The sequence below is a fragment of the Paramisgurnus dabryanus genome, chromosome 17, assembly GCF_030506205.2.
Source record: "Paramisgurnus dabryanus chromosome 17, PD_genome_1.1, whole genome shotgun sequence".
Taxonomy (NCBI): Eukaryota; Metazoa; Chordata; class Actinopteri; order Cypriniformes; family Cobitidae; genus Paramisgurnus; species Paramisgurnus dabryanus.
In genome coordinates this window covers 11,994,296-12,013,163 of record NC_133353.1, presented here as the reverse complement: position 1 = coordinate 12,013,163, position 18,868 = coordinate 11,994,296, and the positions used below count along the sequence as shown (strand labels likewise).

The window sequence follows — 18,868 nt, the reverse complement described above, 5'->3', positions numbered from 1 at the left end:
TCCGATGCCCCCCGGAAGTCATCTCCCGTCCCCTCGCGGAAATGGGGACCCTCACTTCGGTAGCCACCCCGGGGAAAAGATCGGGCGTGGTCCGTTCCGGATCCCCCTACGAGCGGGACGGTGGTCCTCCGAGGGACCGTCGACGACGACGACTCAACCGTTGGGGGACCGCCTGGGCCGATCCTCCTCCCGCAGAGCCGCAGGAGCGAGCGATCGCTCACGGTGGTCCCCAAGAGACATCGGGGCTGGTGGAGAATGAACCCCGATGTCACTACTCCCCCTCGACGAAACTCCTGGGGGAGCCGCCCTCCGTGAACCCGCTGCGTCCAGTCTGGCCGGATCATTCTGTCACGACACGGGACGGGAGCCAGGACGCAAACGCAGAGTTCAAAATATAAATAACATTTAATAATAAAATGGGGAAACAAAAACACGAGGAGTAACAGGGTAGCAAAAACATAGTAACATCCAGAACCAGTAACACAGGAAACAGACATGGTAAGCAATGACAATGATCCGGCGATGAGTGTGACAGAAACACTGGTATAAATACACAAAGACTAATGACACACAGGTGGAATGAATGATGTGATAATTAACAAGTGTCCAGGTGATGACAATATAGAACAGACACAAAACATGACACGGATCACCGTGACAAACACATTCACAACGCCCTGTAAAGTGCACGCATTGAAAAAAGATAGGTATGTATTAATTTGTCTAGGCTGAGGTAATAACATAGTTTAATATGGCAAAAGGGTAGACTATTCCTTTAATATTAAAAGTTTTATTTGAAAGCTATTCGGTTTGATTTTTATCATTATTATGCTGCCTCTTTGCCAGTTATTGCATGTAATTAATTTTAGAAGACAGAAGTTACTATGTTGTGGCTAATATTGTGAATTTGTAAACCATTTAACACTTTCTGGCAAGTACGAGGTTTGGTACAGTACAATCATTTATGTACTGGCATTAACACAGACACATACAACCACGGCAAGTGTTTAATGGTCAAAGTACAAGCATGTCTGGCTTATAATTACCAACCTCTCAAATAACAATAAATACTCACTAGAGAAGCCAGACGTTTTGTAATAACACAGAAAAGACGTAACTCCGATCATTAAGAAGTATGAAGTTTGAAGATCTGCTTACTGAGATCAATGGCTTTGGTAGGTTCCAGATGATTAATATTTGCATCAGTTTCATAGGGAGATTTACTCTTCCATGTCATTTCCTACTTAGCAACTTTATCACTGCAATCCCGTCTCACCACTGCAACATCAGCCACCTGGATGCTGATGGGATCTTTTGGAATCTGACTCAGAAGGAGAGATTGACTGTCAGTATTCCAACACAAGAAGATGGCACTCTTGCTTCGTGTCTCATGTTCTCTCATCCTCAGTTTCACCTGCTGTCAAATTCATCCAACACCACAGATCTTCCTGTAGTTCAGTGTCAGAATGGATGGGAGTATGATAACAGTACATTCACCAGCACTTTGGCCACACAGGTAAGATACAAAAGCATTAAAAATATTACTAAAAACTTTTCATTCTTTGATATGTACATTTATTGATCAGCTTTTACCAATTTCATGACAGATTTGAAAAAAAGCAGTTTTCTATATCTCTTTTTTTTTGCAAAGTGGGATCTGGTGTGTGATAATACAGGGCTGAATAAAGCAGCTGCCACGGTCTTCTTTGTTGGGTCAATGTTTGGGGCTGTACTATTTGGAGACTTGAGTGATAGGTGATATTTCAGTAAAAATATGAAACATAGGTCAATAATAAGCAATTTTTACATAACTAATCGTTGTTCTGTACTGCATGTAGATTTGGTCGTAAACCGACGCTGCTGTTGTCGTATTTATCAGGAATGGGTTTTGCAGTGGCCAGCGCTTTTTCCTCCTCCTTCATCATGTTTGCAGTATTGAGATTCTTCACTGGATTTACCATCACTGGCATCATTACAATCTCATCTGTACTCAGTGAGAATCACTTTTGGTTTCTTTTCCAACTCCACTGTTTGTGCAATATTTTAGTTATATAAATGTTTCCAAATAACATTGATTTTTTTACAGTGAGTTTGTGATTTTAATTTTAGATGTGGAATGGGTTGACATTCAGCACAGAAGAATGGTGCGTGTGATTGACAGCTTGGGTTGGACTTTTGGGATCACCGGTTTGTCTCTAATTGCATTCTGTGTGAGAGACTGGAGATGGTTGACAGTGGCCGTCACTTCACCTGTACTTCTGAGCACAATCCTCTGGTGGTGAATACATTCCTAGAAATTAATCAAAAACAAATGAAACGTGCAAAATTCCAAAAAGGGTTGTCCTGCCTACCCTTCTATACTGTACAAGTCTAGTCTGTGTTGTTAAGTTCTGCAGTGTTTCACAGACCAATGTTTTTGATGTAGGTGGGTTCCAGAGTCAGCTCGATGGCTGATAGTCCATGGAAAGACCCAAAAAGCTCATTATTATCTTCAAAGATGTGCCGTTATGAATCGTAGGGATAACGTTAGTGCAAGCATCCAACCTGAGGTGAGACGGATATTCTCTCTTTCCTGTTTATCCTCCTAAGACCTGAGCTTTGGTTTGTTTTTGTTTTTTTCGATTTCTGTCAGCTATTTTGGGTTTAGGAAGAACCAATAAATATAATAACCACATATTTTTCTTTGAACATAAAGCACTGTATTTTTCCATGTTTGTGTACAACAAGTTCCAGTTACACAGAATTAAGTATTATGGTGCAAACAACAAAAAAGTGCTAGGTCCTAGGAGATTAAAGAACAACATACAAGGCCTTGGTTAATGTAATAAAAAGTGGTAATGATTCTGGGAGCTGCACAATAATACATTCGTTTTGGTGGAAGGGGTGCTCATTCTTTGTTCTTCCCATAGGCTCTCTCTAGCATTATTGTAACAGACACAGAAAAGAAAATGTTTTCTTACCTGGATCTCATCAGAACCCCTAAAATGAGGAGATTGTCTTTGTTTACAGGGACCATATGGTGTGTAACTGAACTTAAAGGATAATTTCACCTAAATTCTATAATTATACATGTTTAATTATAGCACAAACACATAGTTTAGATATTAAATTGTGCATTAATCGCTTTTATTGGATATTTACAGGCTTTGTGTTGCTATTGCCACCTATGGAATAAGCCTTAATATTACAGGCTTTGGTTTTGACATATACATGACTCAGTTTGTGTATGGAGCCATCGAGATTCCTGCTAAACTGAGCATCTATTATCTGCTTGAAAAGATTGGCAGACGCAAAACATCTACCTTCACTCTGCTATTGGCAGGAATCAGTCTCATGATAAACATATTCATGCCCAGAGGTAAGACCAGTGATGGACAATGACTAACAATGAAAATAAATATGATCAGATTTATTGGTAATTAAGTTGAGAAAACATTAGGCTAAATGTATGTAATAAATACAGTGTATTGTAATTCAGACACTCTAAATCATGTATTCAAGACACTAGAGGGCGTGTTATGGCTTTACACAGTGATGCACAGTGTACGGCCGTGACCCAACATTTTGAGAATGACACAAATATTAATTTTCACAAAGTCTGCTGCCTCAGTTTTTATGATGGCAATTTGCATATGATCCAGAATGTTATGAAAGTGATCAAAGGAATTGCAATGTCCCTCTTTGCCACAAAAATGATTTTAATCACCCCCCCCCCCCCAATAAAAAGAAACACTTCACTACTTTTTAGCCCTGATGCCCTCACAAAAGGTTAACACAGGTGTTAATAAGGACAAGGCAGGAGATCACTCTGTCATGCTGATTCAGGTACAATAACAGACTAGTGGTGCTTGTGTCACGGCCAGGGGCTGGCTACTAAACCTAACGCCACGCCCCTTCTCAACTTCCACCTCGAGGAGGTCCCCAAAGCCAACCCAATGACCAAACAACACGAGAGCAGGTAAGTATTAAAACAAACTTTATTTAAATATTTAAAATAACTGGGGGAATGGGGAAAGGGGCAATTAAAACTAGCTGCCTCTCTGCCTTCCAGGCAGACCACAGCACGGAAAAGTGGCAGAAGGGGGAAGAGGGCAACGGGGGTTCCAGGGGCTGGTGACCAAGATATAAGGGAAGAGGGGACAGGGGACACAGGCTCCTGCCAACTCCGCTATCCGTGGCGCCCTCCTCTTCTCTCCTGGAGGCAAAGACAAAATAGTGTGAACTTGGGGTGTTATCTCTCCTTCTAACTGCGGTACCTGTGTCACGTTGGCCGATACTTCACTTCTCACTCCACTTTGTGTTTCTTTCCACAGATTTCGACTGGGACGTAGAGGCTCGTGTAACCTGGACTAGGATCGTCCTCACCGGTCGGTTTGCTGGTAGCTCTTGGTAAGTATGGTTCTTTCCCACAGGTCACTCTCCGGACATTCACTCCCGTCTCTTTTCTCCCTTTACAGACAGCTTGGACACGACAACACAGTTAGTGTAACTTGGGTACTTCTCACCTCTCTGCTGCTTCCAGCTCGGGGCGTGTAGGACTGTCCACAGTTTGTTCTACTGACGTTCACTCTCGTTCTCTCTTCCTTTACAGGCAGCTTGGACACGACAACACAGTTAGTGTAACTTGGGTACTTCTCACCTCTCTGCTGCTTCCAGCTCGGGGCGTGTAGGACTGTCCACAGTTTGTTCTACTGACGTTCACTCTCGTTCTCTCTTCCTTTACAGGCAGCTTGGACACAATAACACAGTTAGTGCAACTTGGATGCTTCTCACCTTTCTGCTGTTTACAGCTCGGGGCATGTGTGACTGTTCACAGTTCGTTCTACTGACGTTCACTCTCGTTCTCTCTTCCTTTACAGGCAGCTTGGACCCAATAACACAGTTAGTGCAACTTGGATACTTCTCACCTCTCTGCTGTTTACAGCTCGGGCAGGTATGACTGTTCACAGTTCGTTCTACTGACGTTCACTCTTGTTCTCTCTTCCTTTACAGGCAGCTTGGGCACAATAACACAGTTAGTGCAGCTTGGATACTTCTCACCTCCCTGCTGTTTACAGCTCGGGGCATGTATGACTGTTCACAGTTCGTTCTACTGACGTTCACTCTCGTTCTCTCTTCCTTTACAGGCAGCTTGGACACAATAACACAGTTAGTGCAACTTGGATACTTCTCACCTCTCTGCTGTTTACAGCTCGGGGCAGGTATGACTGTTCACAGTTCGTTCTACTGACGTTCACTCTCGTTCTCTCTTCCTTTACAGGCAGCTTGGACACAATAACACAGTTAGTGCAACTTGGATACTTCTCACCTCTCTGCTGTTTACAGCTCGGGGCAGGTATGGCTGTTCACAGTTCGTTGTACGGCGTTCTGTTCGACAATATACGAGGGCGGGCTTACGACAGCTGGCCTGCACAGAAAGGCAAACGACGATTGTTTTCCTAGGGGTCGCCGGGGGCAAAAACCCTCTCGGCGGATGCACTGATCAGCAGGGGCGAACTGTCACACCGTCTCACCGGGCCGAGCGCTGCCCTATCCTCAATGCCCGTAGGCCGATCGAATACCGGACAGGGGCGCCCCTTTGTAGAGGCCACGGGCGGCGGAACTGCTTCGCCTCTCGCTCTGCCACAAGATAGAACACACAGGTAAAATAGCAATATACAGGTTCGAGGTGGTACTCACACATGCACTGCCAGCTTCCAAGTCTTCACCGCCACACTCTGTAACTGTCGACACACAGACGGGGCGCCTTCCAAAACCCACGCCGTCACTTTACACTTGAATCGCACCCAGCACACAATAATTAAGGTTACTCACAACCGTCAGCCTCTCCGTCTCCTCCTCAGTAGAAGGATGATGCGGGGTACGTCTGACAAGACACACAGCACTTGCACAGCAACCCACAGCAAATACACAGCACCACTTCAACGTGAAAGGTTTTTCAAAATGACATAGCCTCACCCACCACACTACAAGTGTACACACAAGACGTCCGACGTCCTCCACTTCACTAAGGTCGGATGGGGGCGATGGTACTACGGTCGGAGCTTTTGGTTCTGCTGCTACGGCTGCTCAATCCACTTATTCCTGCGGCTCACCTACCACGCTAGATCAGGGGTAGGGCCGCCTTCCTGGAGGCGTTCGATAATACACAGGTTAGTAGTTATGTTTCAGTTAAATCCAGAGCCAATACTCACAGCGGTCCTCTTGGAAAATAGTTTACAAACTGCTTCGTTTCCTTCCTCCTTGGTTACTCCAAGCGTGTCACAATCTCGTGTTTTCTTCTACCCACAGGGCTTCCTCTTACGGTAGCATCCACTGAGAACTACGAGAGAGAAAGAGAGAAAGTGCAACCAACTGCCAACGTGTACCGGACGAGCACAGCTCCGTACCTCAACTCACACACTAGACACCCAGACTGTGATCTACACTGGTCTAAAATACTCCTCTGTGTGCTGCCATCCTCCAATCAACCGGCGTTTCTCTTAAACGCCCACAGCTGTACTCCATTTCGCTGATTACAGCCCTCGCGATGCTACCGGATGTCCGGTGTTTCCTCTTCCCGGTCTGGGCGGAAACATCCGGGCGGAACCAAAGTTTCCCGACTTTCGGTTCCGCCCAAAAGATCGTCACCTTGTGACATCCTCCCCCGCCAATGCATTCTAGTCCCTAGAATGCCTCGGGGTTGTCCACTCACCGTAGCGGGCAGGGGGGTGGCCTCGGTTCTCCCGTTGGGAGCGTCTCACGGGTGAATCAGGTTCAGCTGGTTCGTGTGCCGGTTCTGGTTGTCCCGGGGGTTCGGCTGGCTCGGGTGCTAACTCTCGCTGCCTCTGGGCGGCCGGGGGTTCAGCTGGCTCAAGTGCCAACTCTTGCCCTCTCGGGGCAGCCGGGGGCAACGCCAACACGGGTCGGCCTGGTACCACAGCCCATCCTCCCATCCAGGGGGCCGCCGGCACCGGCTCCACAGCCCTTTCCTCTGCGGCTTCGGGATAGTTGGGGCAGGGGCGAATCATGTTCCGGTGTACCACCCGCTCAGGGCCGGCCTTTCCTTCCGGCCGGATGGTGTACACCGGCTGTCCCGGTCTCTGCTGCCTACAAACTACATACGGGATGGTCTCCCAGCGGTCACTTAACTTTCCCTTGCCTTGGCGCCTGTTGTCCCTCGCCAAGACCCTCTCTCCTGGTAGCAGGGGGGCGTCCCGGGCCGTCCGGTCGTACAACCGTTTGTTCTTCTCTCCTGTTGTCCGTATTCTCTGCGATACCTGTTCATAGGCAAAGTGTAGCCGCTGGTGATGGCGTCCCACCCACTTGGTCACGCTTACTTCCTCCTGGCCGGCTGCCACTCCTAAGATCAGGTCCGTGGGCATCCGCACATGTCTGCCGAACATCAGGTAAGTAGGGGCATACCCCGTCGTACTATGTACACTATTATTATATGCCTGTAGTAGATTCGGTAAGGCACTCACCCAGTCGCTCTGCTGCCGTTGATCCAGGGTCCCCAGTAACCCCAACAGGGTCTGATTGAACCTCTCGCAGCTGCCGTTCCCCTGGGGGTGGTACGACGTCGTATGGGTCTTAGTACACCCATACAACTGGCACAACTCTCGGATTACCTTTGACTCGAAGTTGGCCCCTTGATCCGAGTGCAAGAACTCCGGGCATCCAAACGTCTGAAAGACGTTCCTCCAGAGGGCCATCGCGGTGGTATTAGCTGTCTGGTCGAGGGTGGGGACTGCCCATGCGTATTTGGTGAATAGGTCGGTGATTACCAAGATGTTTTGGTAGCGGTCTTGCGGCCGGCCCAGAGTCAGGAAGTCCATGGCCATAATGTGGAGGGGGGCTTTAGCCTGGATGGGCACCATCGGCGCTCGAGCCTCTCGCCGAGATTTGAACAGCATACACCTGGGACACGCCTGGATCAAGCTACGAACCGTGGCTTCCAGCCCTGGCCAATAGAAAAATCTGCGCAGCAGTGATATGGTCCTCTCTTGTCCCTGATGCCCCAGCTGATCATGGTAGGCCGAGACTAATGCTGTCGTCTGATCGGCGGGCACCACAATCTGGCGCACCTCCTCGCCCAATTTCGGGTCACCGACCTTTCTGCACAGCACTCCTTCCTGCAGTTCTAGCTTGTCCCACTGCCCCAGCAGTTTTCTCCCCGTCTCCGTCTGGGCTAGTCTTTCTGGCGACGTCGGTCGTCGCCCCTGCTCCACCCACGTCTTCACCTGACTCACATCCTGATCTCGGGCTTGCCTCTCCATCCATCGACGGGGGTCCCACCCCCAGTTCCCAGGGACGGCCTCTTGCTGTCCTCCTGGGGCATCCACAGCCCCTATCATATAATCCTCCCTCGGGCTGTTCTCCTCTCCTCTTCCCCGGCTCCCGGGGTCGTCCATCTCCGGCAGTCTCGAAAGGACATCAGCGTTTGTGTGCTCGCGCCCCGGTCGGTACTGCAAGTGGTAGTCGAAGTTGGCCAGCTGGGCTACCCACCGCTGCTCTACGGCCCCCAACTTCGCCGTCTGCAAATGCACCAGAGGGTTATTATCCGTAATTACCGTCACCTTGGCACCCCAAAGGTAGTCTTTAAACTTTTCACTTAGGGCCCACTTCAAGGCCAGCAACTCCAGTTTAAACGAGCTGTAATTTGCATCGTTTCTCTCCGCTGGGTGGAGGCTTCGGCTCGCATAGGCGATCACCCGCTCCCTTCCTTCGTGTTGTTGGGCCAATACGGCCCCCAGCCCCAGGTTGCTTGCGTCTGTGTACAGAACAAAGGGTTTAGTAAAGTCTGCGTATGCCAAAATAGGTGCCTGTAACAGTTCCTGCTTTAGTTTCTGGAACGCAGCCTCACAAGGGTCGTCCCAGTTGATTGAGGGCGACCCACGTCCCCGGTTTCGCCCTGTACCAACCAACAGCTGGTTAAGAGGTTTAGCAATCTTTGAAAAGCCTTTGATGAATCGTCTGTAATACCCCACAAATCCCAGAAATGATCGTACCTGCCTTACGGTTTTGGGTGCAACCCAGTCTTTCACAACAGAGACTTTTCCGGGGTCCACGGACACCCCTGCAGCACTGACCACGTGACCCAGGAATTGAACTTCTCGCCTCAGTAGATGGCATTTATCAGGTTGCAGCTTTAGCCCGTACCTTTCCGTAGCCTGAAAGACCTCTTCGAGGTGCTGAAGGTGGGAATCGAAATCTGGGGAATACACAATCACATCATCCAAATATACTAAAACTGACTTCATCAACTGACCTCCAAGACAGCGCTGCATCAGTCGCTGGAACGTGGCCGGAGCGTTACAAAGCCCGAAGGGCATCCGTTCCCACTCAAATAATCCAAACGGGGTCGTGAAGGCGGTCTTCTCTTGATCTGCCTTGGCCACCTGTACCTGCCAATACCCGCTGGCCAGATCCAGAGTGGAATACCATGCGGACTGTGTGAGGCTGGTAAGGGAGTCTTCGATCCGCGGTAGGGGAAAGGCGTCTTTCTTGGTTACCAGGTTGAGCTTACGATAATCCACACAGAACCTCCAGGCCCCTGACTTCTTCTGTACAAGCACGATGGGGGCCGCCCACGGGCTACTGCTCTCCCGAACAATGCCTCGCTCCAACAGGCCCTGCAAGAGTGTGCGTACCTCTGTGTATAGGGTAGGTGGAATCGGCCGATATCTCTCTCTGCTCGGCCCGGCGTCTCCAGTCGGGATATGATGTTCCACCACTCTGGTGCACCCATAGTCTTCCTCATGACTTGCAAACACATGCTGCCATTTTCGAAGAAGCGCCTGGAGCTTCTGTGTCTGTACTGGTTCCAAATTTTTCCCTCGTAGCGACTCACCCTCAAGATGTTCCGGCACCTCACTCTGGCTGTTGCTCATGGGGGCATCCATCTGTGTCAGGGCCACCTCAATCACGGAGGGGCACACCTGACGGAAACTGACGTCTCTCTCCTCCCTCACCTGATGGGGCGCGACCGCCGTTAGTCGGGCCAGCCGTTGGTGTCGATGTAAGTGGACTGCATAGGGGTGTTCGTTTCGTACTTTCACGGGGACTCTCCCCTGGCGGACCGCCACTAGGCCCCGTGCTACCTCCACTTGAGGGCAGTCTGCATGAGGCTCGACCAATACCCACTCCTCCGGGTCGACTTCTCGAGGGGGCACTCTCGCCCACACAATAGCCTCACTTCTAGGGGGGATAGACAAAGCAAAACGACACATCACTCTTCCTACCTCTTCTCGGTCTCTACGGACCTGGGCCATCTGGACTCGACGACAGTCGGCAACTACACGCTCCCATTTGGGCCTCTCGGCAGGTGGAATCCTGGGGCCAGGCCTAGCCTGAAATAATTCTTCCCAACATTCAGAGAGGACATTCATGCCTAGTAGGGCTCGATGGGCACCCAAACACCTGTCTTCGACAATGATCACACCTTTTTGGGGGACTAACACCCCATGGACTTCCAAGTCCGTTAGTCGGTAACCGACATAAGGGATCTCCAGGCCATTTGCACCCCGCAACGTCAACCAGGGGGCCTCTGCCCCTTGTGCTCCTTTCTTCCCAAATATTTCTTGTGAAAGGCTTTCTGCAAACAACGTTACCTGAGAGCCCGTATCTACCAGGCATTGTACTGTCTTGCCACACACTTTTACCTCCGCTATTGGGCTATGCCCAATCATCTGGTGCCTGGGATTATTTCTTCTGGGGTCTTCCCGAGGGTTCCCGGCCACACGACCCACTGTGGCCGGCCGATCTAAAAACCCCCTTCCGATGCCCTACGAGGCCCACACTGGCGACTGATATGTCCTGGTTTACCACAGCGATTGCAAATAGGCCGCCCTTGGTCATCCCATTCAAAACGGGGCCGGTTAAAGCGGTCTGGACGTCCGGGCGGCTCTCGGCCTCGCTCCGAGTATATTCGTTCTCGGGGGGCCGGCCTCGGTTCCTCCCGCGCCCTTCCTTGGCGCAACTCTCCCAGGAGAGCTTTAGACAGCTCCGATATCTGTTCCTGGACGTCTTTCAGTAATTCTGCCTTCCAGGCCTGCTTCCAATCCGCCCGCTCAGGTGGTGTGGGTGCCAATTCGCTTACCGCTGCGCATACTGGAGCCTCGCTGACTTCGACCTCGTCACCTTCCAAGGCCAATGCCTCTTTCCTAAGGTCTTCGAAGGTGAGCCCGGGGTCCCTCCGAAACTGGACCCGCAGGCTCTGTCTCACGGGGCCCTCCTTCATCCCCAGGAGGAACTGGTCACGTAGCAGGTTCTCCCCGTCTCCCAGCCCATGGTCGCGTCGGGCCTGTAATCGGGTAAACTGCTCTCGCAGCCTCAGGGCAAATGCTCTAATGGTTTGTCGGGGGCCTTGCTTAACGTTAAAAAATTGGGACCGAAGGACAGCTACAGGGGTGTGGTCACCATATTGTTCGGTGAGAAACTGGAATACGGTCTGGGCGGTGGCTCTAACTGCTTCAGGGGCGGCTTGCACTTCTCGCCGGGCTTCTCCCTCTAGGGAGTTTAACACAAACTGGAGCCGCTGGGCGGCGCTGAGGCCCTGCAGGTCAGCCAAATATTCTAGTTGGGCCTTCCACTCTGTCAGTCGGACCTCTGACTCCGCTCCTCCATACTTCTGCATCCATGGGCTACCCATGATGATGGACGTGGCACGGGGTGGGGCTGCGGGCCCCGCGTTGTCGGTCATTGGGCGACCCTGGTTACTCAACTCGAGGTGGGGCCCTGCCGACTACGCCAAAATCTGTCACGGCCAGGGGCTGGCTACTAAACCTAACGCCACGCCCCTTCTCAACTTCCACCTCGAGGAGGTCCCCAAAGCCAACCCAATGACCAAACAACACGAGAGCAGGTAAGTATTAAAACAAACTTTATTTAAATATTTAAAATAACTGGGGGAATGGGGAAAGGGGCAATTAAAACTAGCTGCCTCTCTGCCTTCCAGGCAGACCACAGCACGGAAAAGTGGCAGAAGGGGGAAGAGGGCAACGGGGGTTCCAGGGGCTGGTGACCAAGATATAAGGGAAGAGGGGACAGGGGACACAGGCTCCTGCCAACTCCGCTATCCGTGGCGCCCTCCTCTTCTCTCCTGGAGGCAAAGACAAAATAGTGTGAACTTGGGGTGTTATCTCTCCTTCTAACTGCGGTACCTGTGTCACGTTGGCCGATACTTCACTTCTCACTCCACTTTGTGTTTCTTTCCACAGATTTCGACTGGGACGTAGAGGCTCGTGTAACCTGGACTAGGATCGTCCTCACCGGTCGGTTTGCTGGTAGCTCTTGGTAAGTATGGTTCTTTCCCACAGGTCACTCTCCGGACATTCACTCCCGTCTCTTTTCTCCCTTTACAGACAGCTTGGACACGACAACACAGTTAGTGTAACTTGGGTACTTCTCACCTCTCTGCTGCTTCCAGCTCGGGGCGTGTAGGACTGTCCACAGTTTGTTCTACTGACGTTCACTCTCGTTCTCTCTTCCTTTACAGGCAGCTTGGACACGACAACACAGTTAGTGTAACTTGGGTACTTCTCACCTCTCTGCTGCTTCCAGCTCGGGGCGTGTAGGACTGTCCACAGTTTGTTCTACTGACGTTCACTCTCGTTCTCTCTTCCTTTACAGGCAGCTTGGACACAATAACACAGTTAGTGCAACTTGGATGCTTCTCACCTTTCTGCTGTTTACAGCTCGGGGCATGTGTGACTGTTCACAGTTCGTTCTACTGACGTTCACTCTCGTTCTCTCTTCCTTTACAGGCAGCTTGGACCCAATAACACAGTTAGTGCAACTTGGATACTTCTCACCTCTCTGCTGTTTACAGCTCGGGCAGGTATGACTGTTCACAGTTCGTTCTACTGACGTTCACTCTTGTTCTCTCTTCCTTTACAGGCAGCTTGGGCACAATAACACAGTTAGTGCAGCTTGGATACTTCTCACCTCCCTGCTGTTTACAGCTCGGGGCATGTATGACTGTTCACAGTTCGTTCTACTGACGTTCACTCTCGTTCTCTCTTCCTTTACAGGCAGCTTGGACACAATAACACAGTTAGTGCAACTTGGATACTTCTCACCTCTCTGCTGTTTACAGCTCGGGGCAGGTATGACTGTTCACAGTTCGTTCTACTGACGTTCACTCTCGTTCTCTCTTCCTTTACAGGCAGCTTGGACACAATAACACAGTTAGTGCAACTTGGATACTTCTCACCTCTCTGCTGTTTACAGCTCGGGGCAGGTATGGCTGTTCACAGTTCGTTGTACGGCGTTCTGTTCGACAATATACGAGGGCGGGCTTACGACAGCTGGCCTGCACAGAAAGGCAAACGACGATTGTTTTCCTAGGGGTCGCCGGGGGCAAAAACCCTCTCGGCGGATGCACTGATCAGCAGGGGCGAACTGTCACACCGTCTCACCGGGCCGAGCGCTGCCCTATCCTCAATGCCCGTAGGCCGATCGAATACCGGACAGGGGCGCCCCTTTGTAGAGGCCACGGGCGGCGGAACTGCTTCGCCTCTCGCTCTGCCACAAGATAGAACACACAGGTAAAATAGCAATATACAGGTTCGAGGTGGTACTCACACATGCACTGCCAGCTTCCAAGTCTTCACCGCCACACTCTGTAACTGTCGACACACAGACGGGGCGCCTTCCAAAACCCACGCCGTCACTTTACACTTGAATCGCACCCAGCACACAATAATTAAGGTTACTCACAACCGTCAGCCTCTCCGTCTCCTCCTCAGTAGAAGGATGATGCGGGGTACGTCTGACAAGACACACAGCACTTGCACAGCAACCCACAGCAAATACACAGCACCACTTCAACGTGAAAGGTTTTTCAAAATGACATAGCCTCACCCACCACACTACAAGTGTACACACAAGACGTCCGACGTCCTCCACTTCACTAAGGTCGGATGGGGGCGATGGTACTACGGTCGGAGCTTTTGGTTCTGCTGCTACGGCTGCTCAATCCACTTATTCCTGCGGCTCACCTACCACGCTAGATCAGGGGTAGGGCCGCCTTCCTGGAGGCGTTCGATAATACACAGGTTAGTAGTTATGTTTCAGTTAAATCCAGAGCCAATACTCACAGCGGTCCTCTTGGAAAATAGTTTACAAACTGCTTCGTTTCCTTCCTCCTTGGTTACTCCAAGCGTGTCACAATCTCGTGTTTTCTTCTACCCACAGGGCTTCCTCTTACGGTAGCATCCACTGAGAACTACGAGAGAGAAAGAGAGAAAGTGCAACCAACTGCCAACGTGTACCGGACGAGCACAGCTCCGTACCTCAACTCACACACTAGACACCCAGACTGTGATCTACACTGGTCTAAAATACTCCTCTGTGTGCTGCCATCCTCCAATCAACCGGCGTTTCTCTTAAACGCCCACAGCTGTACTCCATTTCGCTGATTACAGCCCTCGCGATGCTACCGGATGTCCGGTGTTTCCTCTTCCCGGTCTGGGCGGAAACATCCGGGCGGAACCAAAGTTTCCCGACTTTCGGTTCCGCCCAAAAGATCGTCACCTTGTGACACTTGTAATCATTCTATTAACTATTGGCGCTTTATATGGTGTGTCCCGGTAAAGCTCACTTTTTTGGGGGGGGTCCACTGTGTGTACAGCACTTAGTACCTGATACTTTTTTATTAACACCTTAGTTGAAGTTCCAAGCAAGCTATACCGATACTAAAATGTGACGTTTAACAGCGCAGATTGGTCAGAAATAAAGAATGTGTTCTGTACAATAACCCAGACATTTTTAGAGTGAAGAACGTCTCGATTACGTCGTGATGGATGAATTGGGAACGTGCTTTGGGGGACCAATCTACTTTGAGAAGCTAGTAAAATGCCAATTAACTTGGCATTCAGGTATTTAAATCCGCCATGCAAGTATTTAACGAGCAGCAGGTGCAATACCAAATCAGCTATTTTTGCTAAGAAAGTCGAGCATCAGTGCCTGGTTGGTATCAGCAATGGAACAACAAACTGTGGCGACATGACATCTCCATTCCCCCAGTTCAGGGAACGAGGGTTACATTCATAACCAAGACGATCTCTTTCGGTTGGTCATTGTGATGTCACATTGTGACCAACTAATTGGGAATCCCTACCAAAGCCCCACTGAAGCTGACCCTTTCAGGCGGAACTAGGGAATGCCACTCCCTAAAGGTCATTAGCCTTGAAAACTCTCTAAGTAATATCACATTCTAGAGAGAGAGAGAGAGACGCAGAGTGGACTCTGCTAGGGGAAAACGTGGTACATTTTAACTCCAAGGAAATACACACATAGGAACCCTCATGGGGGATGCAATGTGAACGCCTAGTCTAACGCAGGTTTTTAGAGAATACATTTAGTGAGAGGCTGACAGCCGATGCTCCACAACATCGACTGTCAAGGGGATGGAGGGGTACCAAACTTTTTTGTAGGCATTTTTTTACTAATGGCGTTCCATAATGGCCCAATAGTGTAGAGACCTTTAGGGTTCTCATCGGTTTGAGGAAAGAACCCAAGAGAATATAGGCTCGACACAAACACTATAGAATCTAGTTAACGTGTTAGGTGTTGCCCAGCCAGTATCTCTACAAATGTCTGTCAGCGAGGAACCACAAGCTAATGCAAAAGATAATGCCCACTTCTCATAGAATGAGCTCTTAAATTAAAAGGGCATGGGATGCCCTGCTCCTGCTCCTGATTGGCAAGGGCGATTGTGTCCACTATCCAATGGGACATCCTCTGCTTAGTGACAGCTTTCCCTTTCTGCTGACAAAGAGCTGATCTGAGGTCCTAAAGCTTTTAGTTTGGTCCACGTACAGTCGCAGTGTACGTACAGGACATAACAAAGCCTTTGCTAGGTCTGCCTCCTCTGCCGGCAGCGCTTGCAGGTTTACCACCTGGCTTCTAAAAGGAGTGTTGGGAACCTTGGGCACGTAGCCCACAGAGTGCAGAGGCTGAATAGGACCATCCTGTAGGGCTTTCAGCAACATGGATAGGTCCCAAGGAGGAATAGATGGGTGCCCCAAGGGTTTAGCCATCACGCACCTCTTAAGAATCTAATATCCAGGTCATGCTGACCCACTGACCTACCGTTTATCAGGGTGTGGTGAGCGGAAATCACAGTGATTTCAACTTTAATTCCTCTCAACCGATGTTGAAGATACAAAAGCACAACACTGATCAGGCATTCCATAGGTCTTCTCGTTGAGAAGAACACCGTTCAATGAACAGGTTCCATTTCAGTGTATAAGCCTGTCTCGTGGGTGGCGCTTGTGCTGCAGAGATAGTGTTAGATACCGCCTGCGATAAATGCTTCGAATGCCATAATGTGCCCCCTGTCTGAGAAAGAAGGTCCTTCTTCAGGGGAATCCACTAGGGGAGGGCTGTTATGGGAAGCATGAGTTCTAGGAACCAATTCCTGGTGGTCCAGTAAGGCCTTACCAGTAGAATATGCTCCTTGTCCTCCCTGACTTTGCACTGGGTCTGTGCGAGAAGGCGGGACGATTTGAGTTGGGGAGGTTGCGTCCACCCTAAGCCTCCTGCTGTCACCCCGAGCGAACATGGCCGCCATCTCAGGGTCAAGCATGGGCTCCGCAACCCTACCCAAAGGAGGGAGCAAATCCGAGTCGGCGTCCGTGGATGATGAAGCACGCAGGGGAGAGGCAACGCACACACTTAACTCAAAATAAATGAACATATTAAAGAGGTGGAAATAAACTGCGAGTCTCCGCTGTGGTGCTGTCCATCCAAACCAACTTCAGACACACAGAGAGTTTTCCAAGCAGGTAAAGAGATTCTGACGTGCAGATATCTGCCGGCTTTCAAAACGAAAAAAGCTGATTTGGTATTGCACCTGCTGCTCGTTAAATACTCGCGTGTATGCTTGGGGATGCAAATACCTGCATGCCAAGTTCACTGGCGTAAGAGAAGAGTTTGGTGACGAACAATGCCTTTTCCAGCATGCTGGAGCACCTTGCCAGAGTGATAATAAGGTGAAAGTGATAACTAAGTGGTTGTGGGAACAAAACATTATATGCAAGATTAGGCTGCCATCAGTCAGGATGCAAAAATCTGACACATGCAACCGGTAACGAAGGGCCTACTTTGCATTAGCAACACTGACAAACAAGTCATTCATAAGAAGACAACTGAAGGCACCTTTATTCATAGCAACTAGTTTCTAACTAATTAATCATTTGATTGTTATCATAAATATTATAACATATTGTGTGTCAGGCATTCATTCATGCAATGGTATGCAAACCAAAATATCATGATCACTAAACAGCTACTTCAACTAGGGTTACAATACTCAGCAATCAATTATTTATTTATCAAATCATTGGACAACTGTTTAGGAGTTGAAAACAAACATTTTATAATTTCAACAATTTGATTTTTTCTCTCTCTCTCATTCAGATCAGTGGGTTGGTCGTACTGTGGTAGCTATACTGGGAAAAGGTTTCTCAGCTGCTGCCTTTGCTACAATTGTATTATACAGCTCTGAGCTTTACCCTACTGTTCTCAGGTAGCTGCACTGTCAGAATTAATAACAGCTTTACATTGTATGTACAATATATATGTGTGGGTGTGTGTAATACATTTGTGTGGGTCCCGCAGGCAAAATGGGCTGGGTTATAACTCCTTCTTGGGTCGTCTGGGTGTGGCTTTGGCTCCTGTGGTCTTACTTTTAGACAGTGTTTGGGGGTATCTCCCTCAGATCACTCTCTGTTCTGTGGCACTCGTTGGTAGTTTCGTGGCTTGGCAGTTACCCGAGACACGAGGAAAGTGTCTACCTGAGACTATAGAGGACATTGAGGGTACAAAGTGAGTATATAGCTGATTCAATGTGTCATTTGACATATAACGAAGCAATAACTAACCTTCAAATATTTTAAAACTTAAAAAATACTCTTTACAAACTTACAGAAAATGTAACAAATGTAAAGTTATTAAACAGACTGTATAGTTATTGTGTTCACTTTGTGTGTTCTTTAAAGTCCTGTGTCTTTTTTATTACATAGGAAAAATCCCATTAAACATTATGAAAAACAGGATGAAGCTGAGAAAGTTACAACAAACGAAAAATGACAATTGCTGCAATGTTATTTCAGTAGCCCTCCAGTTTCTGTCTCTTCCAATCCTCCGCACCCTAATGGTTTTAACAACTGATGTTTTTACTGCTCGTCTAAACTCTAAATCACCAAATGACCCCTGTCTTTCATCAGTAGAGTGGCCAAGACTTAGATAAAAATATCAAAATAGAGGGTGTAAGAAAATATTTATCTCAAAATGATTCTTTTCCAATATTTTACCCACCCACAAGAAATCCTAGGATAGGTGTAATCCTAGGATTTCTTTTTTAGCCAAACGAGTCTTTTCAGCTTTATATGACATTAAATAGTGTCCTCCTACTTTTAAAGCTCCAAAACAAACTCACGGTTTTTGTAAGGAAACATTTTACAAACTATGGCCATAGATGTGTTTATGAGAGTTAAAGTCATGTGGAAGGCAGACCTTTGACCCTACGTTACAGAAACACATCGCTTTATCAGTGCAGGTGCTAAATGCTTTGATTGTAGAGTTCACTTCTTGTAGAAAATCACTTCTTGGATGACTAAAAAAAGAGGTGTGATCCACTGTGTGATGCTGTTTATTTACCAGTAATCTGGATTGTTTCCAAGTGCTTATAATGTGTTTGTGTAAATTTAAACTATTAGAGCTGTATAGAAAACAACAACATATTTTGCCTGCCAAATGCATTTAATATTAAACGTTTAAAATGAAATACATTTCGATTTGAATCGCTGTGAATTTATTTCTATGCCTCTTATTTGTTACAAACATATTGTACAGAAATTGTTTAAGTACCTTTTGTCAG

General features: G+C 48.6%; 2 protein-coding genes across 2 annotated transcripts; one reads left to right on the top strand and one right to left on the bottom strand.

The window, feature by feature from the left end:
- The first annotated feature begins 972 nt into the window (after positions 1–972).
- LOC135787468 (solute carrier family 22 member 7-like) lies at positions 973–18,736 on the top strand. The gene is made up of 10 exons (XM_065297451.2): positions 973–1,516; positions 1,652–1,755; positions 1,839–1,993; positions 2,110–2,278; positions 2,426–2,549; positions 2,910–3,019; positions 3,144–3,358; positions 17,407–17,515; positions 17,608–17,814; positions 18,012–18,736. The coding sequence occupies exons 1-10, from the start codon at positions 1,136–1,138 to the stop codon at positions 18,076–18,078; spliced, it is 1,641 nt and encodes a 546-aa protein (XP_065153523.1). The 5' UTR covers positions 973–1,135; the 3' UTR covers positions 18,079–18,736.
- On the bottom strand, positions 6,660–10,955 carry cuzd1.1 (CUB and zona pellucida-like domains 1, tandem duplicate 1). Its single transcript, XM_073812465.1, has one exon. It carries the CDS (start codon positions 10,668–10,670, stop codon positions 6,660–6,662), a length of 4,011 nt encoding a protein of 1,336 aa, XP_073668566.1. The 5' UTR covers positions 10,671–10,955.
- Positions 18,737–18,868: the final 132 nt, after the last annotated feature.